At 50.0% G+C, this 23,567-nt stretch overlaps 1 protein-coding gene across 1 annotated transcript in view; it reads left to right on the forward strand.

Moving 5' to 3' along the window:
* The first annotated feature begins 538 nt into the window (after positions 1-538).
* Positions 539-23,567, forward strand: part of E2f2 (E2F transcription factor 2) — a 28,878-nt gene continuing 5,849 nt past the window's right edge. The window contains exons 1-6 of the mRNA XM_070037654.1: positions 539-1,243; positions 7,954-8,059; positions 13,995-14,214; positions 14,843-14,992; positions 16,378-16,492; positions 18,083-18,275. Of these exons, the coding sequence (XP_069893755.1) occupies positions 992-1,243; positions 7,954-8,059; positions 13,995-14,214; positions 14,843-14,992; positions 16,378-16,492; positions 18,083-18,275 (1,036 nt within the window). The 5' untranslated portion in view covers positions 539-991. The remainder of the gene's footprint in view (positions 1,244-7,953; positions 8,060-13,994; positions 14,215-14,842; positions 14,993-16,377; positions 16,493-18,082; positions 18,276-23,567) is intronic.

Raw genomic sequence — 23,567 nt, forward strand, 5'->3', positions numbered from 1 at the left:
TGTTTTTCCTACTCTGAGTTATGCTAAACAAAGGGACAGGTTCCTGGCTTTCATCTAATGGGTGGGGGGAGGAGAGATATAAATGTACATATAATCCAGCTAAGTCTGTGGCCTGGGAAATACACTGAAGGATCTAAACTGCTCCCCACAAAAGATTGGTTCCACCCCCCCCCTCGCCCCTCGCCCCCCGCCCACCGTCCCCCATCTCCCTGGAACTCCGGCTCATTTCTCAGCGTGCTGTACGCAGCTCTAAGCGTCTCAGCACTGTGTCCCAGAACCCCCCTCGGTGTCATTTCTTGGGCTGCAATCCGTCTGGGGACGGTCGGTAGGGACAGCAGGTGTTACGGCCCCTTTAAGCGGAGGCGCCGGGGTAGCAAGTGCAGTTCTGGAGAGGACTCTTTTCCGGGGGCGGGGGCGGAGCCTTACGTGTTACGTCAGCCAATCAAAGCGCGGCATTTTCCGCGGGAGATCCGAATTTCGCGGCACGCAGTTTGGCGCTAAAAAAAAAAAAAAAAAAAAAGAGAGAGAGAGACTGAGACTGAGAGACTGAGAGACTGAGAGAGCCCGAGAGAGCCCGAGAGAGAGGGAGGCGGGGAGAGGCTCCGAGGCCGGAGAGAGCGAGCCGAGAGCCAGTCAGGGCGGTTGGGACCCCCTCCCCTGCCCCAGCGCGCCGCGTCCCCGCGCACGCTCCCGGGACCCCTCCCTACGCAGGGGGTCCCCGCGACCCCCGGCGCCCGGGCCCCCGGGGCGGCACAGCCCGCGGCAGTGCCGGCGGCGCCGGGCGATCGCTCAGCGCCGCGGCGCTCGGCTTCGGGCCAGGAGGGGAGGGTCGGGCCGAGCCCCGCGGGTGTCCATTGGCGGCTTCCCCCGCACACCCCACCCCCGGCCTCCGCGCCATGCCGCGGGCCGTGTGAGCCGCAGCAGGCTCCGGAGCCCACGGGTGCCCGCGGGGGGCGCCAGGCCCGGCCGGGTGGGGGGCGCCGCGGTCAGCATGCTGCGCGGACCCCGACCTCTGGCTCCCGCCGCCTTGCAGCTCCCCGAGGGGATGACCGCCTTGAGCCCCCCGGAGCTGTGGTCGCCCGGCCTCAGCAGCCCCCAGCTCTGCCCGGCCGCCACCACCTACTACGCCTCGCTGTACCCGCAGACGGCGCCTCTTGTCGTGGCCCCCAGCAGCTGTCTCGACGCCACCCCCCACCGACCCGAGGGCCAAGTGGTGCGCTGCGTGTCTGCTGGCCGGCTGCCGGTAATGCTGGGACCCCCTGCCGCTTTGTGTTTTGCTTGGTCCCCGCACGGGTCTGAGTGTGTGTGGGAGGGAGGGAGAGGCGGGCAGGAAGGGCACCCCGAGGCCCAGGGTAGCAGGTTGAATTTTGCTGAGGAGGATGAGCCTTCAGTTTCCAGAACAATTCACTGCCCAGAATATCTGAGTAGAAGAACTATTTATTTTAAAACTTAGAGTGCAATGAAATCACTCGCGGTAGTGGAGTAGAATGAGCACTGGACGGGGAGTCCCGAGGCCTGACCCCATTGTCCCTCAGAGTTCAACACTGCCACCATTCATTCTTGTTTCATTGTTTGGGCAGGAAACCAGCACCTGCTATGGGCCTGGCACAAGACTTAGCCTGGGGATATTTTGGGGACTTGAAGACCAGGAATAGGTCCTGGGTTTCCCTTGAGTCCAATCTGGCCTAGACCGACTCCAGATTGGCCATATAGCCACTCCTTCCCAGGTGTCTGCCCCAAGTCCTCTGCCAAACCCGGTCTTTCCTCCACATGACCTGTAGCAGACTCAAATGCAGGCTGTTCTCTTGGGGTTTCTATTCCTGTAAGCTGTTCACTCCAGCCCCAGGCCTGTAGTCAGGGAGGGCCAGAGTATGGTGGCCCATGTGAATAGAAACTACCTCAGGTTGGGAGTGGAGTGGGAAAAGCCCTGGGGGACTTGAGGTAGATGTTGGGGAGCTTGGTTTTCTGTTGTAAACTGCCCAAATGCACCTTGTGTGTTTGGACACATCTGGACCTCAGTTTCCCTTTCTTGAAAATGTATGCCTGCCTATGATAGCTGTGTTTGGGCTAACTCATCTGTTTATTCCCAACTCCAGGTGGTAGGTTTTGGAAGGAGGCCCCAGGGAGGGGAGATGGGGATGTTGTAAGTATGCTTAGTTGTGGGGGTGATGTGTAAGTTTGGATGAAGGGTTATCTATCCTCCCCCTCTCCCCCAGTCCTAGAGGCATCTGCTCAGTCAGCAGGCACCAATCCTAGCCATCTTGCTGCAGGGACAGCCCCAGTTCCTGCCATTGGCATCAGTCTTTGTTTTACCCTCTGGAGCTCCCTCCCTCCTTTTTTGTGCTGATACTAGGGCTTGAACTCAGGGCCTAGATGATGGCCCTTAGCTTTTTCTGCTCAAAGCTTATGGTCTATCACTTGAGCCACAGCGCTACTTCCAGCTGTTTGGTGGTTAATTTTTTTTGGGGGGGAGGGGTCCAGTCGTGGGCCTGAACTCTGGGCCTGGGCGCTGTCTTTCAGCTCTTCAGCTCAAGGATGGCACTCTACCACTTGAGCATTAGCGCCACTTCTGGCTTTTTTTTTCTTCTGCTTATGTGGTGCTGAGGAATCAAACCCAGGGCCTCATGCATGCAAGGCAAGCGCTCTACCACTGAGCTACCTTCCCAGCCCTTGGTGGTTAATTATAGATAATAATCTCCCAGACTTTCCTGCCAGGACTGTCTTCAAACTGTGATCCTCAGATTTCAGCCCTTTGAATAGCTAGGATTGTAAGTGTGGGCCACTGGTGCCTTTTCTATACATTTTCCAACTGGAAGGGCAGGAAGCAAGTGATTACTGTGCCCATTTTATAGTTCAAATGGCTGAGGCCCGCTTTCATCTCTCTCTCTCTCTCTCTCTCTCTCTCTCTCTCTTTTGGTAGGTTGTGGGGCTTGTACTCAGGGCCTGGGTACTATTTGTGAGCTCTTTTGTTCAAGGTGAGCACTCTACCACTTTGAGCCACAGCACCACTACTGGTTTTTGAGTAGTTAATTGGAAATAAGAGTCTTGTGGGGACTTCGCTGCCCGGACTGGCTTTGAACTGCAATCCTCATATCTCAGCCTCTTGAGTAGCTAGGATTACAAGTGTGAGGCACTGGTGCTCTGCTCAGCTTTCATCTTGTGTTCAGTATTTTATTTTTATAACTATTTTGTATGTATGTGCCGGTACTGGAGCATGAACTCAGGGTCTGGATGCTGCCTCTGAGCTCTTTTGCTCAAGGTTAGCAATTTGCCACTTGAGCCACAGCTTCACTTCTGTCTTTTATTGGTGGTTTATTGACTCAGGGACTTTCCTGCCTGGGCTGGCTTTGAACCTCAGTTCTCAGATCTCAGCTTCCTGAATAGCTAGGACTACAGGCATGAGCCCCTGGCAGCCAGCATGTTCAGTATTTTATAGCCTGAACCTTTTGTAGCCTGTGAAGGGGATGTAATTGGTAGTTCCATGTTACAGGGGGAAACAGTGAGATTGAGGATGTGACCTATCCAAGGTCATTCAGGGAGATGGGGGATAGTGACCAGATCTACAAGACAGCTCTCTTCAGCCTTGACCATTCCCAGTACTGCCCAACCCAGGAGGTAGGAGCCCTCCCTCAGGAAAGGGCTGGGTGCAGTGCTTAGCTCTCCTCTGGCCAGCTGCTTTCCAGCCTCAAAGTTTCAGTAACAGCTGTGGCTTTGAAGTGTTTTGAACCCTCCCAGAGGAAGCTGAGTGCATCTGTCTATACTCTGTTTCTGGGGAAGGGAGGGGGCGCCCAGTGATCTTAGCAAGAATGGCTGTCCTTTATCAAGTGCCTCTCCTATGCCAAGTGCTGCCTGGCACCCTCCACACTTGTTATTTTGGGTCAAGAAGCCTGGTATGAGGCACCTGACAGATGAAGTAAAGAAACTTCATCAAGCTTGAGAAGACAAGTGAAGTCATTTGCTCAATACACAGCCAAGAAGTGGAAGAGTCTCCTGGACTAGACCCCTTAAAGGCCTGCCAGGTCTAGAACCTCCCTACCTCCTGCTGGTGCTCAGCTGCTGAGGCTCAGCCTCTTGGGCAGGGCTGCCCCTGCTTACTCAATTTACCAGGGTGTGACCTGGAGCAGCTCCAGACCCAACCCTGGGTGTGGTCAGGCTGCAAAGTGCCGGGTGAGCAGGATTTAGTGGGGTGCTGTCCTTTATTTTTTTTTTTTTATTTTTTATTTTATTTTTGCTTATGTGGTGCTGGGGAATCGAACCCAGGGCCTCATACATACAAGGCAAGTGCTCTACCACTGAGCCACCTTCCCAGCCCAGGGTGCTGTCCTTTAAAGGGAAGGCAACTCAGTAGAGAACTAGGCCCCCTCCTTGTCTATCCAGTGTTCTTGCTGCCTCCCTCAGGGACTGACTCCTCTGGGGAGTCCTTCCTCTGTCCAGGCATGTAGTCCTGCAGGACAGTGGGGACAATGGTGTGTGTGTGTGTGTGTGTGTATGCGCGCGCGCGCGCGCACACGCACGCGCACGTGTGCATGTGCATGCGTGCACATGTGTGCACGTGCCCATGCACACGCACATCATTACTGGGGCTTGAACTCAGCCTTGTACTTTTTCTTGGCTTTTTTCCCTTAAGGCTAGTACTTTAGCACTTGAGCCACTTTCAGGGTTTTGCTGGTTAAATTGGAGATAAGAGTCAAGAGTCTCGGGGGCTAGTTTATGCCTGTAATCCTAGCTACTCAGGAAGCTGAGATCTAAGGATAGTTTGAAGCCAGTCAGGGCAGGAAAGTCTGTAACACTGCTATCTCCAGAAAACTGGAAGTGGCACTGTGTCTCAAAGTGGTAGAGCACTAGTCTTGAGTGAAAAAGTTCAGGGACAGCGCCCAGGCCCCAAGTTCAAGCTCCATGACTGACCAAAAAAAAAAAGTCTCCTGGACTTTTCTGCTTAGATTGGTTTTGAACAGTCATCCTCAGATCTCACCCTCCTAAGTCTGGCTATGTTGTCTAGGCTGGCCTTAAACTCCTGAGCTCAAGTGATTCACCTTTTTAGCCTCATGAGTGCCTGGGACTACAGGTATAGGTGTATTCCGGCTGAAAATAAATAAGTGTTTTTTTGCAACTCTGTCAGGCAGGTTAGAGAGGAAATGCAGGCTTGGAAGGACCTTGGAGAGGGCTGGAGGCTGGGACTATGCAGCTGCTACAATGTTCAGCTGTAAGCTGAGGGCCCCGGGAGGCGCCTTAACACGTGCTTCACCCTACTGTTGTTGGACCTAAGGCCCTGCAGAGACCTGGCTGCATTCTTTGAATGACCTTAGGCCAAGCCACTTCCCCTTCTCTGGCTAGTTTCTTCAACTTGTGCCCATAAGGGGATGGTGCCTAGGAAAGGAGAGTACACTTCTCCCAAGGGTAAAGGACTTCAGTCCTAGCCAGGTGAAAGGGGCTTCCTAGGAGGACTCAGGTTAGAGCCACGCAGGCCTCTGGGCTTAGTAGTAGATCTTGGTTTTTCTCACTCTTGCTGTTGGTTTTCAGTTCACCTTTGAACTCTGTCCTTGTTGACATCCTCTGTCCCAGCACTGGCCAGGGCAGAGCCCTAAACAGAGAAGGAACTGATCATCAGCCCAACTCTACAGGTGCTCATGATGATCTGAATGTCCAGATCATCCAGCTAAGAAGGGGGAGACTGCTGGACACTGGTGGCTCACATCTATAATCCTGGCAACTCAAGAGGCTGAGATCTGAGGATCCTGGTTCAAAGCCAGCCTGGATAGGAAAGTCCATTACACTTTTATCTCTAACCAGCAAAGATCTGCAAGTGCTAGAATGCCAGCATTGATGAAAAAGCTAAGGGACAGTGCCCAGGCCCTGAGTTCAAGCCCCAGTACCCTGGAGGGGGTACTGGAAAGGAGAAGGAAGCCTAGCTTTGAACCAGGCTGGTCTGACTCCAAGGCCTGGGCACAGCCTCTCCTGGGGCTTGTCCTTTGTCACCTCTATTTTGCAGGCTCAGCCAAGTTACATGTTGACTTTTCTGGGCAGAGCCTAGGAAGGTGTCACCTTGGTGGGTGACACTTTCTGTTTGGGGACCCTGGTAGTACAAGATAGGGGGAGGGAGAAGAAGAGAGCGTGTGAAGTGATGAGGGTATGTACGGCATAGCCAGGCCTTGACCCACATTCTAGCAAATTCTGGGGGATTATGTGGGATGGAGCTTTGGAGTTCAGACCAGGGTTTAGACGCTGGCTCTCTCCCTTTGTATGTGTGACCTTGGATGCAAACCATCGTGGGTGAGTCCTCTTGGCTGCCAAGAGAGATTGCTCTTCTTGACGTTGCAGGAAGTAGGAATGTGTGATAGGCCCCACATGGGTTTCTGGTCAAGGTCCTTTTCTCCTACTTGCCTCTCAAGGATAGTGAGTTGGGGGCAGGGGGAAGTGGACCTCAGCCTAACTGGGAAATGTGGGAAGGGAAGAATCCTGGGGTGGACAGCCATGGCCATGACTGACAGGCCTTGGTGCTTCTGGAGAGGACTGGTGAGAGAATGGGCCCAGAGCACACGGAGGCTTTCTGACAGGGTGGGGTCAGACCCTTGGAATCTAGGATTTCACTTTGGGAGAGGTAGATAAGGAATATTAAGTAGAGACTTCAAGAAGAATAAACTGGGAAGTTTTAGGGACAGAGAAGAGGAACACTACCCTAGAAGCAAAGGTCCTCAACTGAGTCCAGGAGGACTTCCTGGAGGAGGAAGGAGTGGGGGAGGGGTCTGACACCTATAAGGGCTGTCAGCCTCCTCCATCTGTCAGCCCAGCTGTGCTCAGCAGCAGTTAAGTCTCAGCCCTGTGGAGCATGACCTCACCACCAAGTGTTAAAATCGGCTTTTCACTCAGGGCAGTGGTGGTGGTGTGTGGGGTACTGGGGGCAGAGGAGGAAGGAAATGGGCTCATTGGCCCCCAGGGGGTGTGTTCAGGAAGATGTTGAGATCAGATTCAGGGAAGGGACTGTGCATTTCCTGAGTCCCTACTGTATACTGAGCCATAGGCTGAAGAACTTTCCAGAACTTACTTTTGAGTCCTCACCATAGCCCTGGATGTCAGGGTTTTCTGGCCCACTTTACAGAGCAGAAAACTGAGACTCCTTGCTATGGAGCTTGTCTCCAGGTCACACGGTGAGCTCTCAAAGGTGCTGGAGAATTCAACAGCCTTGTGCCCAGTGCCCCAGTTCTGCCCTCCCCAGCCCTAAAAGAGGCCTTTTCTCTATAGGAAGGGCAACTCTGGCTGCTTGGGGAGGGAGGGGGGCACTACTTGGTGGTGGTGACTGGGTGGAGAGGAACAGATGGGTCTGCGGTTTGATTTCTCCAGCAGGTGTTTCCCAAGCTTGGCGGGAATGGGGAGGGGCAACTAGGCCTCAGCTGCTTGTAGTGAAGACATTGAGGAAGGAAGAACTCATTGTCTGCCCCTCAGCAGGCAAGAAAGGAGGCCCTGGCTGAAGCTCATACCTTGGGGTGGGGATGTTTGTGCTTCTCTGTGGGTACCTCCCTGGGGTGTGGCACCAAGCCAGGAAGTTCTGTGGGCCTGGGCGGATGCTGGGCCCCACCCTGATGTGAACCAGCTGTGGGACTGTGATGGCTGTGCCAGCTGCTCCTAGGGAGGGGCCAATCCCCAGCCAGAGGTGCTTTAGGCCACACCCATCCCCCCCTGTGTTCTGTGGCTGTGCAGTGCTTGAAGAACCCTCAGTGGCCATCTGTATTTATCGGGCTTCTTGGCTTGGGCCTCAGCGATGGGACTTTTACTTCCTACTCCCCAGCCTCTGGTCACTGATATTTCCTTACCAAATGCTGTCCTGTTTCACCTGCACTGGTGACAAACAGGCACTGGAGGTGACTGCAGGTGACCCTCTGTGCCTTTGCTTCAGGCCAGGAAAAGGCTAATGAAGGACTGATAAAGACTCTGCCTCTCCTCCCTCCTTTCCCCAAGGCCAAAAGGAAGCTGGACCTGGAGGGCATCGAGAGGCCTGCAGTCACTGAATTCCGGACTCCCCTGGGGAAGTGCATCCCAGTGGATGGCCTGCCCAGTCCCAAAAGTAAGAGCTTGCCACGGGACATCTGGGGTGGGGTGGGCAGAGGCAGAGGCTGTGGGCAGCAGCCCAGCCCAAGTCACCACGACTGATACTTGTACTGTGTAGGTCCTTGGTATCCTCAGGGACATGGGTCCAAGGAAAAACTGCGCAGGCTTGGGATGTGTAACGCTAAGTGTACTGAGAATGCAGATCCATCTTTCTGCATCACTATCCAACTTCTGCTGCCTTTCAACAAATACTAAATTTTCACTTTATCATTTCAATTATGCATATTCACCCTCCCACCCCACCCCTTGCCACCTGTGCTGCTTGAGCATTTACTTTTGGGGGAGGCGGAGTTTCACAAAATTAAGGGCAGGGAATCAAACATTCAGCAAACTACAAATGCTTTTTGTTGTTGTTGTTGATTGTGGGGCTTGAACTCTGGGCCTGGGCACTATCCCTCAGCTCTTCAGCTCAAGGTGAGCGCTCTACTGCTTGAGCCACAGTGTCATTTCTAGTCTTCTGGTGGTTTACTGGAGATAAGAGTCTCACAGACCTTCCTGCCGGGGCTGGTTTTGAACTGTGATCCTCAGATCTCAGCCTCCTTAGTAGCTAGGATTACAGGCGTGAGCCACTGGCTCCTGGCTTATAATTTATTTTTTTAATTTTAATTTTTTTCCCAATCTGGGGCTTGAACTCTGGGCCTTGGCACTGTCACTTAGCTCCTTTTGCTCAAGGCTAGCTAGAACTCTACCATTTGAGCCACAGAGCCATTTCCGGCTTTTTCTGTGATTAATTGGTGATCAGAATCTCATGAACTTTCCTGCCTAGGCTGGCTTTGAACCGAGATCTTCAGATCTCTCACGTAGCTAGGATTATGGGCATGAGCTACCTGCGCCCATCAGTGCCTGGTTTTTGAGTAGTGGGGCTTGAACTCAGGGCCTAGACACTGTTTTGAGCTTTATTTTGTTCAAGGGACATTTTGTACTCTAATATTGGAGCCACAGCGTGAGCTACCAACTGGGTGCTTTCCCTCAGCTAGCATTCTACCACTTGAGCCACAGCACCATTTTTGGTTTTCTGGTAGTTAGTTGGAGATAGGAGTCTTAAGGACTTTCCTGCCCAGACTGGCTTTAAACTGCCATCCTTAGATCTCAGCCTCCTGAGTATTTAGGATTACAGGCAATGAGCCACTGGTACTCAGCTACAGCTTTATTTATTTTTAGCAGTTATGGGGCTTGAACTCTGGGGCAGGGCGCTGTCCCTCAACTCTTCAGCTCAAGTCTAGCGCTCTACCACTTGAGCCACAGCGCCACTTCCTGCTTTTTCTGCTTATGTGGTGTGAGGAATCGAACCCAGGGCCTCATGCATGCAAGGCAAGCACTCTACCACTGAGCCACCTCCCAGCTCCTCCAGCTTTTGATTTCTTAAAAATAAATTCTTTTGTGTTGTTGTTGTTGTTGTTGGTGGTGGTGGTGGTGGTGGTGGTGGTGGTGTGGTGGTGTGTGTGTGTGTGTTTGTCGGTGTGGGGCCTGAATTCTGGGCCTGGGCACTGTCCCTCTGCTTTTCAGCTCAAGGGTAGTGTTCTACCACTTGAGCCACGGCACCACTTCGGCTTTTTCTGCTTATATGGTGCTGAGGAATCAAACCCATGGCCTCATGCATGCAAGGCAAGCACTCTACCACTGAGCCCCCTTTCCAGCCCCATGTGTGTGTTTCTTTATCTTTTTTTTCCCCCTGCTTCTAAGGAGCAGGGCACAGAAAGGCAGGGAAGAAGGGTGAACGAATGCTATTGTGGGTATTCCATATACCCTATGTGGAAAATGAGGTATGCAACTTGCAGGCAGGGAGGGGAGGGGCAAACTGGAGGAAAGCAAAGGAAAGAGTGATATGGTCCCAAAGAGAAATGGATGCATTACTTGAATTGTGAAATGACAATCCCTCTGTACAACACCTTAGTAATAATCATAAAATTACATTTTAAAAATTATTGTAAGTTGGATGCCCATGTCTCATGCCTCTAATCTTAGCTACTCTGGAATCCTGAGATCTGAGGGTCACAGTTCAAAGCCAGTCAGGGTAGGAAACTTCAGAAGACTCTTTATCCTCAATTAAAAAGCTGGAAGTAAGCTGGGCGCCGGTGACTCACGCCTGTAATCCTAGCTACTGAGGAAGCTGAGATCTGAAGATCACAGTTCAAAGCCAGCCAGGGCAGAAAAGTCCATGAGACTCTTATCTCCAATTAACCACTAGAAAACCAGAAGTGGCGCTTGTGGCTCAAGTGGTAGAGCACTCACCTTAAGCTGAAAAGCTGAGGAACAGGACACAGGCCCTGAGTTCAAGCCCCTGGACCGACAAAAAAAAAGCTTGAAGTAGAGCTGTGGCTCAAGTGGTAGAACACCAGCCTTCAGTGAAAATGCTAAAGGATAGCGACCAGGTCCTGAGTTCAATCCACAATACTGGCATAAAAAAAAATTATTTTTATTGGGCCGAGAAGATTGCTCAGTGGTAGAGTGCTTGCCTTGCATGCATGAGGACTTAGGTTCTATTCCTCAGCACCACATAAGCAGAAAAAGCCGGAAGTGGTGCTGTAGTTTAAGTGGTACAGTGCTAGCCTTGAGCTGCAGAGCTGAGGGGACAGTGCCCAGGCACAGTGTTCAGGCCCCACGACCAACAAAAAAAAAAAATTATTTGTGACCACATTTGGCCAGTATGATATACCTATGAGTCAGGCAGGCTTAAAGTATCATAGTTTCTGGTTTGTCAAGGTTTCCTGTGTATTCCTGCCTTAATCCCTGTAGATTGGTCATGTCCCTTTTATTGGCAGAAAACTTGAGGCTCAGAGCCTGTTTTATCTAGGGCTATACAGCTAGTAGTGGAGTCAGGGCAAAAGCCTAGGTAATGATACTGCTACTTTTATACTACTTTACTCAGGAGCTAAACATGATGATGACCAGTGTTTATATGAGAACTCCCTATTTTATTTTAATTGATTTTTATGCCTGTATTGGGGCTTGAACTCACGGCCTTGCACTCTCCTTTGGCTTTTTTGCTCAAGACTGGTGCTCTACCACTTGAGCCTTCTGGATTTTTTTTGGCACTTGTTCTGAGTTCAGGGTGGGCACTGGCCCTGAGCTTTTTTGCTCAAGTTTAGCACTCTACCTCTTGAGCCATAGCTCCCCTTCTGGCTTTTTGATGGTTAATTGTAGCTAAGAGTCTCATGGACTGTTGTCTGGACTGGCTTTGAACTGTGAGCCTCACATCTTAGTCTCCTGAGTAGCTAAGATTACAGGTGTGAGCTACCAGTGTCCAGTTAATAGAATGTTTTCCTTTTTCTTTCTTTTTTTTTTTTTTTTTTGCAGTCCTGGGGCTTGAACTTGGGGCTCTGTCCCTGAGCCTCTCTGCGCTTAAGGCTAGTGCTCTACCACTTGAGACAGTGTCCCTTCTGGCTTTTTTGGAGTAGTTTATTGAAGAGTCTCATGAACCATGATCCTCAGATCTCAGTAACTAGGATTTTTTTTTTTTTTGTCGGTTATGGGGCTTGAATGCTGGACCTGGGCGCTGTCCCTCAGCTCTTCAACTCAAGGCGAGTGCTCTACCACTTGAGCTACCGCGCCACTTCCTGTTCTAGTGGTTTATTGGAGATAGGAGTCTCACAGTCTTTCCTGCCCCTGCTGGCTTTTAACCGAGATCCTCAGATCTCAGCCTCCTGAGTAGCTGGGATTACAGGCTTGAGCCACTGGAGCTGGGCTTAGTGTGACCTTTTTTAAAAAGAGAATTGCACTCAGGAGTAGGGCTTAACAGAGTGACTCCCATGTGAAAAGAGAGCTGAATGATTCAAAGAGATATCTGCATTACTTTAATCAGCCTTTACTACCCGCTGAGGGTTTAGGTTCCAGAGACTGCTCATCTAGAGCCTCTTCCTAAAGCTAACCTGAAAGGATTTCTTTGAATACTTCACTATGGGGCTGGGAAGGTGGCTCAGTGGTAGAGCATTTGCCTTGCATGCATGAGGCCCTGGGTTCGATTCCTCAGCACCACATAAGCAAAAAGAAAAAAGCCGGAAGTGGTGCTGTGGCTCAAGTGGTAGAGCACTAGCCTTGAGCTGAAGAGCTGAGGGACAGCGCCCAGGCCCAGAGTACAAGCCCCACGACTGGACCCCAAAAAAAAATTGTGGATGAATACTTCACTGTATATTCTGGCTAAAGTCGAAGTTTAAGCAAGTATAGGGAGAAATACTAGTTTTTCCTGATACCCAGCAAAGAAAACCAGTCAGGAATTTGGGGATCTAGGTGGGACTTTGATGTGACTTGACTGTCCCTCCTCTTCTGTGAATCCTTACCCCATCTTTATGACAAGCTAGATCAGGAATGGTTAAGTTTCCTTTACAATTGAAACCGGGCGCCGGTAGCTCACGCCTGTAATCCTAGCTACTCAGGAGGCTGAGATCTGAGGATCATGGTTCAAAGCCAGCCCTGCGAAGCCAGCACCCAAGCCCAGAGTTCAAGCCCCATGACCAACCAAAAAACAATTGATAGAGGCTGCTCTAGCACTGCATTGAAGGATTCTAAAGCTAGGTAGGATCAGTAAATGTGCTGATCCATTAGTAATGTCTCATGAACTCAAACCTGGCAGAGAAGCCTGTGTGCCAAACCCTTGTGATGTAATGTGTTAAAGGATTCTGATGTCCTTTTCCTGAAGAGTCTTAGTTCCAGAACTAGTTGGGCCACTAACTCACTATGTGACTTACAAGTCACTTGGTTGCAAAAGACCCCTTGGTCTTGTTGCAGCAGAGATGTGGTGTTGAGACATCAGTTACCTTGAGAAAGTAATCTTTTTCTTGAATTGCCCATTTGATGTTATATGACTGATTTCTCTCAGTGTAGTTATTGGACTCCACAGGGAAAGGAAAAGGCAAGTGTACATCCACAAAAAACATTCTCAGCCAAGTGCTGGTGTTCTTGTCTGAAATCCTAGCTACTCAGGAGGCCGAGATCTGAGGATTGTGGTTTGAAGCCAGCCCCAGCAGGAACGTACCTGTGAGCCTTTTTTTTTTTTTTTGGTCAGTCGTGGGGCTTGAACTCTGTGCCTGAGCACTGTCTCTCAGCTCTTCAGCTCAAGGCGAATGCTCTATCACTTGAGCTACAGCCCCACTTCCAGTTTTCTGGTGGTTTATTGGAGATGAGAGTTTCACGGACTTTCCTGCCCAGGCTGGCTTTGAACTGAGATCCTCAGATCTCAGCCTCCTGAGTAGCTAGGATTACAGGCGTGAGCCACCGATGCCCAGCTTTTTTTATTTTTGTCGGTTCTGGGGCCTGAACTCTGGGCTTGGATGCTGTCCCTGCGCTCTTCAGCTCAAGGTGAGCACTCTACCACTTCAGCAACAGTGCCACTTCTAGTTTTCTAGTGCTTTATTGGAGATGAGTCTCATGGACTTTCCTGCCCAGGCTGGCTTTGAACCATAATCCTCAGATCTCAGTCTCCTGAGTAGCTAGGATTACAGGCCTGAGCCACTGGCACCTGGCCCCCATGAGACTTATCTCCAATTAACCACTCCAAAAAAAACCAGAAGTGGCTCCAGTGGTTGAGTGCTAGCCTTGAGCACAGAGGCTCAGGGACCACATCCAGGCTTGTTGGGTTCACCCTGTGATAGTTTTAGATTCCTGGTATAACTGATAGCCCAGGGTAATGGTTAAGAAGGAAGGGGAGGGCAGGGACGAGGGCAGATGGTCGGAATTTTAAATCGATTGTAGGGAATTAGGGCTCTTGGCTTTTCTTCTGGACCTGGCTTTACCCCAACCACTTTACCCTTAGGTTATCAGGTTTCCTGACTGGAGGATGGTGGTGAAAGTGGGAGGTGCTGGGTGCAAAAAGGTGATACTTAATGGGTCCACAGGTTCGTGGAGTCCCAAGGCTACCCCTCTCCTGGTTGTCATTGTTTCTCTTTCTTCCTCAGCTCCCAAGTCCCCTGGGGAGAAGACTCGGTATGATACTTCACTGGGACTGCTCACCAAGAAGTTCATTTACCTCCTGAGCGAGTCACAGGATGGGGTCCTGGACCTGAACTGGGCTGCGGAGGTGCTAGATGTGCAGAAGCGGCGCATCTATGACATCACCAATGTGCTGGAGGGCATCCAGCTTATCCGCAAGAAGGCCAAGAACAACATACAGTGGGTGTGAGTTCTGGGGAGAGTGCACATGCTGAGGATGGAGCCAGAGCCAATAGCCAATGGGTGTGAATGTTAGGGGTAGGCTGAGAATAACAGCCAATGAGCACAGGCACTGGATTGGACCAAGAGCATCCACAGGCTGGGGCGGAGACTGAGTTTGAGTTGATGGCTGAGCAGGTGTATGTGCTGGAGTCATGAGTGTAAAGGGAAGGGGTTGAGAGGAGATGGAGTTGTAAAGGCCTGAGAGGACCCTGGATTCTTCCTATGGTGTCACAGATGCAAAGATTGTCTCTTTTGGCTTAGGAAAGTTCCCTGGGAGCTGAGTAGGTGTAAGCTAGATTGCTCTCTCCATTGCTGGAAAGTCTTTAAAAACAGTCCTTGACCCTAAGAAAACTCAGGCAGGGAAGCCCGCTATCCTGCTTTATGTAAGAGGCTGGGGCCAATCTCTGCAGCTCTGTGGGAGCTAAGACACCACCCTTGATTTGTAGATCACCTGATTAAGCCTTGTTTTGGAGTTTCCCCCTGGTCCATTGAGGACCCTCTGCCCAGCAGCTGCGGTGGGAGAGGGGGGAAAAGGGGATGTTGCTCCCTGCATATGGACTGACACTGACATTGAGGGCTGCTCTGTTCCCAGAGGCAGGGGAATATTGGAAGACCCCACCAGGCCTGCGAAGCTGGGGCAGGAGCTGAAGGAGCTGATGAGCACGGAGCAGGCCTTGGATCAGCTTATCCAGAGCTGTTCTCTGAACTTCAAGCACCTGACTGAGGATAATGCCAACAAGAGATATCCTCAATGAGGGGAGAAAGGGGCGGGGATACAAGGACCTGGAATGTTTGTTTGTCCTGAGTCTGCCCTTAGTGGTTAGGTGTACCCTCTCTTCCTTCCTTGGGTGGCATTTCTTCTTATTTATTTTATTTATTTTTTTTTATTTTTTGTCGGCCGTGGGGCTTGAACTCTGGGCCTGGGCACTGTTCCTCAGCTCTTCAGCTCAAGGCGAGCGCTCTACCACTTGAGCTACAGCGCCACTTCCAGTTTTCTGGTGGTTTATTGGAGATAGGAGTCTCACGGTCTACTCCTGCCCGGGCTGGCTTTGAACCGCGATCCTCAGATCTCAGCCTCCTGAGTAGCTAGGATTACAGGCGTGAGCCACCAGCGCCCGGCTGGCATTTCTTCTTAAGCCTATTAAAGTTACTTTTCTTGGTAGAGGCAGGGACAGGACTGGGATTTGAACTCAAGGCTTCACTCTTGCTAGAAAAATTCTCTACCACTTGAGCCATACCTTTTCACTTTTAAGTTATTTTTTTGGATAGGATGCCCAGGCCAGCCTCAGACTTTAATCTTCCTTCCTATGCCTACCAAGTAGCTGAGGTTAAAGGTGTGTACCACACACATGGTTTATTTGTTGAGATGGAGAGTCTCTGGAACTTTTTACCTGATCTGGCCTTAAACTTTGATCCTCTCTTGAAAGAGAGGATTCCCAAGTAGCTAAGATTACAGGTATGAGCAATGACACCTGGCCTACTTTTTCATTATTAAAATCAGCACATTTCTTTCGCCTTCTCTCTCTTTCTCCCCATGTACTACCATGCCCATTCTAGTACTTTATTTTTTGTCCATTGTGGGTCTTGAACTCTGGGCCTGGGAGCTGTCCCTGAGCTCTTCAGCTTAAGGCTAGTGCTCTACCACTTTGAGCTACAGTGCCACTTCCCAGTTTTCTGGTGTTAACTGGAGATAAGAATCTCATGGACAATCCTGACCAGGTTGGCTTTGAACCACGATCCTCAGATTTTACTCTCCTGAGTAGCTAGGATTATAGGTGTGAGCTGAGCCACCAGTGCCTGGCAGCCTACTCTTTCTTTTTGGTTTGGTTTTGTGTTGTGGGATAGGGTCTTGCTGTGCAGCCCAGGCTGTCCTTGTTTGGATTCAGTTCTGCTGCCTTTGCTTCCCCAGTGCAGGATTATAGATATATGCCAATACTTCTGTCTTCCTCTTTGCTCTCTAAGGGAATCTAAGATAGTTTGTGGTGTTTAGAGAGCAGGTTCTGAGCCATATATGAGGAATGAGGGAGTTTTTCAGAAACTTATGAGAGACAGTGGAGGCTTAGCCTGGCAGGCTGGAGACTGGCATTTTGACTAGGCAGATGCTTTTCTTAACTTTCTAGTCCGCACACTGGCCTATGTGACTTACCAGGACATTCGTGCTGTGGGTACCTTTAAGGAGCAGACGGTGATTGCTGTCAAGGCCCCTCCACAGACCAGGCTGGAAGTGCCCGACAGGGCTGAGGTGAGAGGGGAGGCATCTGATGGAGACCAGGGTGAGGAGGTCCTGGGAGCTCTGCTGACTTTATCCCTCACCACGGCCCACTCTGAGCTCCCCTGGTGTGTTCTGGGACCCATGGTGAGATTGGTGGTCTCTAAGCCGGGGCACAAATGGCAGAAGCTAGAAAGGTGGCAACTGAGTACTGGCTAAGGAAATCTTTTCCTGCATAGACGTTCTGTTTGTTATGCAGCCAGCTGCAGCTTCCTGTACACATACTTGCGTGTGCTCACAAATCCTTTGCCACTGACCTTGCTCTCCTAGCTTCAAAAAAATTGTTCTTAATTTTTAATTAATTAATTATTTTTTTAACCATTCATGGGGATTGAACTCAGGGTCTGGGCACTGTCCCTGAGCTCTTTTGCTCAAGGCAAGCACTCTACCACTTTGAGCCACAGCACCACTTCTGGTTTTCTGGTAGTTAATTGGAGATCAGAGTCTGATGGACTTCCTTGCCTGGGCTGGCTTCGAACCACAATCCTCAGATCTCAGCCTTCTGAGTAGCAAGGATTACAGGCATGAGTCACTGATGCCTGGCCTGTGTTTGTTTTTGAGACAGGGTCTTACTATGTAACCTAGGCTAGTCTTGAACTCTGTTTTCCTACCTCTGATTCTCAAGTACTGGGATTACAGTTTGTTCTACCATGTTGAACACAAGACCAGCATTCTTTTTTTTATTTTAATTTAAATTTTGTACTATTAGTAGGGCTTGAACTCTGCCCTTCCTGCTTTTCTTGCTTAGCTTTTTCTGCTCAAGACTGACACTTTACTACTTAAGCCACCCCCTTCTGCTTCAAGCATTTTTCTAGTTAATTGGAGATAAGAGTGCCTGATATGTCTGTCTAGGCTGGCTTTGAACTGGAATTCTCAGCCTCCTAAGGAGCTAGGATTATAGGAATGAGCCACCAGTGTCTGGCAAGACCCAAATTCTTAACATTCTCTATGAAGCTTTTGATCCCTTGATCCCAATTGCCCATACCTACCTTTTCTCCCATGCCACTGCCATCAGTCTTTGTGTTGCTACATCAGCCTGTCTTCATTCTCTTGCGCTCGGCCTCCCCTGCTTCTGTGCTGGCTGTCCCCACACAAGCTTCCCTCTAGGGCAATGGCTTGTGTGATACCAGCTCAACTACTTTAGTGGGAAAAGAGCTTCTGTTTCCTATTGGTCTGGACAGAGTTCTGGGCCCAGTGTTGTCTGGATTGACCTGGGCATGCGCCTCCCTGATCCAGTCTTATCACAGACTTTCCTAGCTGCTGCAATTACAGGTGTGCACCACGTGTATATGTATGACCCAGGAATGTGGAGTGAGATTCCTGAAGATAATCAACGTGTCTCCCTGAAAGAAGGGGACTAGGCAGCTGGGCACTGAAGCCTGCTCACCTGGCGGCTACCCACTGTCCACATGAGCAAGTTCAGTCCTGGAGCTGGGCCCCGAGACCCACCCGCTTGAGGAAGGTGTCCAGTTCCAGGACTGAGCTTGCTCATGTGGATGGTGGGTAGCCGTGTGGGTCCAGCACTGGGCTTTGAGCTGACTTCTCTTCCCTACCCACCTCTAGGAGAGCCTGCAGATATATCTGAAGAGCACCCAAGGGCCCATAGAAGTCTACCTGTGCCCAGAGGAGGTACAGGAGCCTGACAGTCCTGCCAAGGAGCCTCTCCCCTCCACCTCTACCCTCAGCCCCAGCTCTGACTGTGCCCAGCCCAGTAGCAGTACCAACCCTGGGATCTCGGAGCCAGCAGTGTCCTCAGGTAGGCTCTCTGTCCAGAGGGATGGGAGAAGGGGAGAGCAGCTGGCCTTAGGTCCCTCTAAAACATCAATATTTTGTTTGCTTGTTGGTTTGTGTCAGTACTGAGGTTTTCCTTCCTTCCTTCCTTCCTTCCTTTTCTTTCTTTCTTTGTAAGCTTATTTTAAGTGAAAGGAGAGCCATCTGCATGGATGGTGAAGGGTCTCCAAGAGGAGCCCAGGCCATCAGGCTTGAACTCAGGGCCTTAGGTTCACACTTGACTTTTTTCACTCCAAGTTGATGCTCTACCTCCTGAAACACAGCTCCCATTTCTAGCTTTTTAAAATTTGTTTATTTTAGTGGTTAATTAGAGATAAGAGTCTCATGAACTTTCTTGCCCAGCCTGGCTTTAAACTATGATCCTCAGATCTCAACCTCCTGAGTAGTTAGTATTACAGGTATGAGCCATGAGTGCCTGGTTTGGTTGTCACTTGTGTGTGTATGTGTGTGCGTGCGTACATGCACGCGCGCATGCGCCAATTTAGGGCCTTGAACTCAGCCTGTGTGTTGTCCCTGAGCTTTTTTGTTTAAGGCTAGTGCTGTAACACTTGAGCCACAGCTCTGCTTGCCATTTTTGTTTTTGTTTTTTAGGTCGGTTGTGGGCTTGGGTGCTGTCCCTGCGCTCTTCAGCTCAAGCCAAGCGTGCTACTGCTTGAGCCACAGTGCCACTTCCGGTTTTCTAGTGGTTTATTGGAGATAAGGATCTCATGGACTTTTCTGCCTGGGCTGGCTTTGAACCAAGATCCTCAGATCTCAGCCTCCTGAGTAACTAAGATTATAGGTGTGAGCCACTGGTGCCTGGCCCTTTTTTGGTTTTTTGTTTTTGTTTTCTTTTGTTGGTCGTGGGGCCTGAACTCTGGGCCTGGGTGCTGTCCCTCAGCTCTTTAGCTCAAGTCTAGCATTTTACCGCTTGAGCTACAGCGCTACTTCCAGCTTTTTTTCTGCTTATGTGGTGCTGAGGAATCAAACCCAGGGCCTCATGCATGCGAGGCAAGCACTCTACCACTGAGCCACCTTCTTAGCCCGTACTTGCTGGGGTTTTTTTTGGTGGTTAATTGGAAGTAAGAGTCTCAGGGGCTTTCCTGCCAAGGTTTTAAACCGTGATCCTCAGATCTTAGCCTCCTGAGGAACTGGGATTACAGGTGTAAGCCACTGATACCTGGCAGTTTTCACATTTTTTTTTTAAAGGATTTAGAGGGAGACTGTGTTACAGAGATCACAAAGATCCCATAAAATCCTAACTTCTGTCCAACACTTATACAAGTTTGCTGATCTTGATCTCATTCAGTCTTCATTGTACACACAAATAAAGAATGGCTCAGAGAGGGCAAGTTGATATAGCAGAGCTTAGCCTCTTTCTAGAGCTCCCCTGTGTGTTTGTTGTCTTGCTCAAGGAACCAGGGCTCCTCTGTGTGCCAGCCATCTGCCCTTTGGGCACCTCTCCAGAGCTTATCTCTTTCCCCAGACCTGTGCCCCACCCTGTGATCCCTGTTGCGGCTGCTGCTGTTTTCTCTCTCTCAGTTGTCAACTTGTACATAGCTCTTCAAAGTTAGAGCCAGCATCATCTCAGAGGACCTTGGGTGGAAGTGTGATATGAATAAAGTAGCAGTTTTACCTCGGTGTGACATGCAAGGGTGGGGGGCACTGTCAGTAGTGAAGAACCTGCCTGCACGTGCTAGGCCCTGGGTTCCATCCCCAGCACTACAAAAACTAAAATAAAATTAAAACCAAAAACCCAACCAAACTGGGTTCCAGTAACTCATTCCTGTTATCCTAGCCGCTCAGAAGGCTGAGATCTGAGGATTGCAGTTCGAAGCCAACCCAACAGGAAAGCCCATGAAACTCTTTAAAATCTCCAGTTAACCACCAAAAGCCAGAAGTAGAGCTGTGGCTCAAGTGGTAAAGTGCTAACTTTGAGCAAAAAAAATCTCAAGGATGGGTTGGGAAGGTGGCTCAGTGGTAGAGTGCTTGCCTTGCATTCATGAGGTCCTGGGTTTGATTCCTCAGCACCACATAAGCAAAAAAAAAAAGCCGGAAGTGGCACTGTGGCTCAAGTAGTAGAGTGTTAGTCTTGAGGTGAAGAGCTGAGGGACAGCTCAGCGTACACACACACACACACACACACACACACACACACACACACACACACACACATACACACACACACACACACACACACACACACACTCCCCCAAACCCAAAAAAACAAGGGGTTGCTCAAGTAGTAGACTATTAGCCTACCAAATGCAAGACCCTAAGTTCAAATCCCTGTACCACCAAAAAGAAAAGTCACCTCTAACTCTCCTCCAGGCCTGGGCCTGATGTCTTTTAGACTTGGTGACTGAAATGTGAATTGCTTTAATTACTCTGAGCCTCAGTTTCCACATCTCTAAAATGGAGACATTTAAGGTTCCCTCATGCTGGACATGGTGACACATACCTTAACCCCCAGCTAATCAGGAGGCAGGAGGATTGCTGGAGCCCAGAAGTTCAGAGCCAGCCTGGGCAATTACATTGAGAACTGACTGAGAATAAATCCTTCCTCATGAATATTGAATGGGTCACAGGAGAGGATACAGTGAGTGTGTGAACTGAGCACTGGTCTGCAGAGCTTTGTGTGGTGTGGGTGACAGAAAGACAGAGCAGCCTGGGATGTGGCTCAGTATGAAAGCACCTACCTACCAAGTGTGAGGCCCTGAGCCTTAGTACCGAGAAAGAAGAGAGGAAAGGAAGGCAGGCAAGCAAAGGACAATTCTGCTTCCAACAGTTCAGCCTCCCTAGTGTGCTGGATTACAGATGTTTAGTACCATGCCAGGTGTTGTTAAGAGTTGTTTTTTTTTTTCCCTTGGTTCATCATGGGGCTTGAACTCTGGACTTGGGCGCTGTCCCTGAGCTCTTTTGCTCAAGACTAGCACTCTACCACTTTGACCCACAGTATTACTTTGGGTTTTCTGGTGGTTGGTTGGACATAAGAGTCTCATGGACTTTCCTGCCCAAGCTGGCTTTGAACTGAGATCCTCAGATCTCAGCCTCCTGAGTAATTAGGATTACAGGTGGAAGCCACTAGCAGTACCTTGCTTTTGATTTTTAAAAATTTAGACTTAGTTGCTAACTTTGGGCTTCAGTTTCCTCATCTGTGTAACTACAGTGACAACATTGCATCCCTTAGGTCTGTTTGAGTATCAGAGAGAAAACATGGCCCATCTCTAGAGCAGAGTCCAGCCTCTGTGAGAAGGGCAGCAGCAGACCCCAGTGGGGTTTCTGTAGACACTTGTTTACGTGCAGGATCATTTCCGCCTCCACAGTCCTTTGAGGTAGACAGACAGTCATTATCGTCCCCTTCAGGGGTAAGAAACATGCAGTCACTTGCCAGTGGTTACTTACCCAGGCACACAGGCAGAGGCGGTCAGGCAGCCTGCCCACTGGTGCTGTATTTTCAAAGCAGGACTTGGTTGTGGTTTTTGTTTTTTAAAAAAGACAACTGGTGGGATTCTGATCTTTCAGAAGTAACCAATAGACCGGTGTCTTGTTCCCATGCCCGTGTAAGAAATGACTTTCCTCCCTATGAGTGGATGTGCCCAGTGTGTCTGGGACTGGGTGGGAACAAGGAGCTTGAGTGGTGGGGGCAGGCGGGAGGGAGCAGAAAGGTTCATTGCACCCCTGGTTGGAACTTGGTTTTATTCTAAGCTAGGGGGAAGTTATGGGTTAGGGAGGAGACTTCTGCAGCCACCCAGGTGAAGAGACAGTCAAGGACCTTGATGGCGCAGTAGCCGGAAGAGAATGGGCAGCTTGGAGGGAGAGAGAGCATTGCTTATGGAGATGACCAGTTTTGATCCTATAGGGGATGCAGGGTCAGATGCCGAATTCTGGGTGATTTTTGGGCTGGAGAAGGGCGTGGCTTAGTCACTGATGGGGAAGACTAGGGAGAAACAGGTTTAGGGGAGATTTCATCTTAGCTATCTGATTTTATATATATATATTTGCTAATATTGGGACTTGAACTCAGAGCCTGGGTGCTATTTCTGAGCTCTTTTGTTCAAGCTAGTGCTCTACCATTTGAACCATAGCTCCACTTCTGACTTTTTGTGGTTAATTGGAGTAGAGTCTCTGGGACTTCCCTGCCCATAACTTCAAGCCGTGATCCTCAGATCTCAGTCTGGGTATCTGGATAGAAAGTTTGGGGAAGAGTTGTGTTAGAGCCCAGGGCAGAGGGCAAAGGCCTGGCCTCAGCTGTATAAGAAGAGCCAGCAGGTTTAGGGGAGGGTTTAAGGCACAGGGCAAGCTGAGGGGAGAAGAAGATGGAACCTGGGGCTTTGAAAGTTAAAGGGGAAGAGGGAGGTGGAGGATCCAGCTCTGGAGACCAAGGGGAAATGGCCACAGAGGTAAGAGGAAAGCAGGCTTATGGAAACCCAAGTGGAGCAAGGTATTTCAGCAAGAAAAGCATAAACAGCATCATCAGATCCTGCTTATCTGACCTGGGGGTCCAGAACTAGAACTGGGGGTGGGAGTGAGGGTGGGGGATGAGGCCAGGGAACTGAACTGCAGCAGCATGTGCTGACTCAGTGACTTGCTGGGGACAGAACCTAGATTAGACTGAAGAGTAAAGAGAACACACAGGGAAGTGGGGAGGAAAGGGATGGTAGGGGAAAAACAAAGGAGGAGGTAACAATACTCCATAGAAAAAGTACTCATTACCTTACTCATGCACCTGTAACCCCTCTGTACAGTATCTTTACAATAAAAAATATATATACAAAAAAAGAGGGGGCTGGGAAGGTGGCTCAGTGGTAGAGTGCTTGCCTTGCATGCGTGAGGCCCTGGGTTCCATTCCTCAGCACCACATAAGCAGAAAAAAAAAAATCCGGAAGTGGCGCTGTGGCTCAAGTAGTAGAGTGGTAGCCTTCAGCTGAAGAGCTGAGGGACAGCGCCCAGGCCCAGAGTTCAGGCCCCATCACCAGACCCAAAAATAAAAAATAAAAAAAATATAAATATAAGGAAGGGCCTGGGAAGGTGGCTCAGTGGTAGAGTGCTTGCCTCACATGCATGAGGCCCTGGTGGGTTCACTTCCTCAGCACCACATAAGCAGAAAAAGCTGGAAGTGGTGCTGTGGCTCAAGTGGTAGAGCACTAGCCTTGAGCTCAAGAGCTGAAGGACAGCACCCAGGCTCAGAGTTCAGGCCCCATGATTGACCAAAAATAAAATAAAATAAAAAAAAAAGAGAGAGAACACATATGGGCTTTCCCAAGCAGAAAAAATG

Source organism: Dipodomys merriami, unplaced genomic scaffold, assembly GCF_024711535.1.
Source record: "Dipodomys merriami isolate MVZ:Mamm:240054 unplaced genomic scaffold, mDipMer1.0.p SCAF_28, whole genome shotgun sequence".
In the NCBI taxonomy this organism is placed as follows: domain Eukaryota; kingdom Metazoa; phylum Chordata; class Mammalia; order Rodentia; family Heteromyidae; genus Dipodomys; species Dipodomys merriami.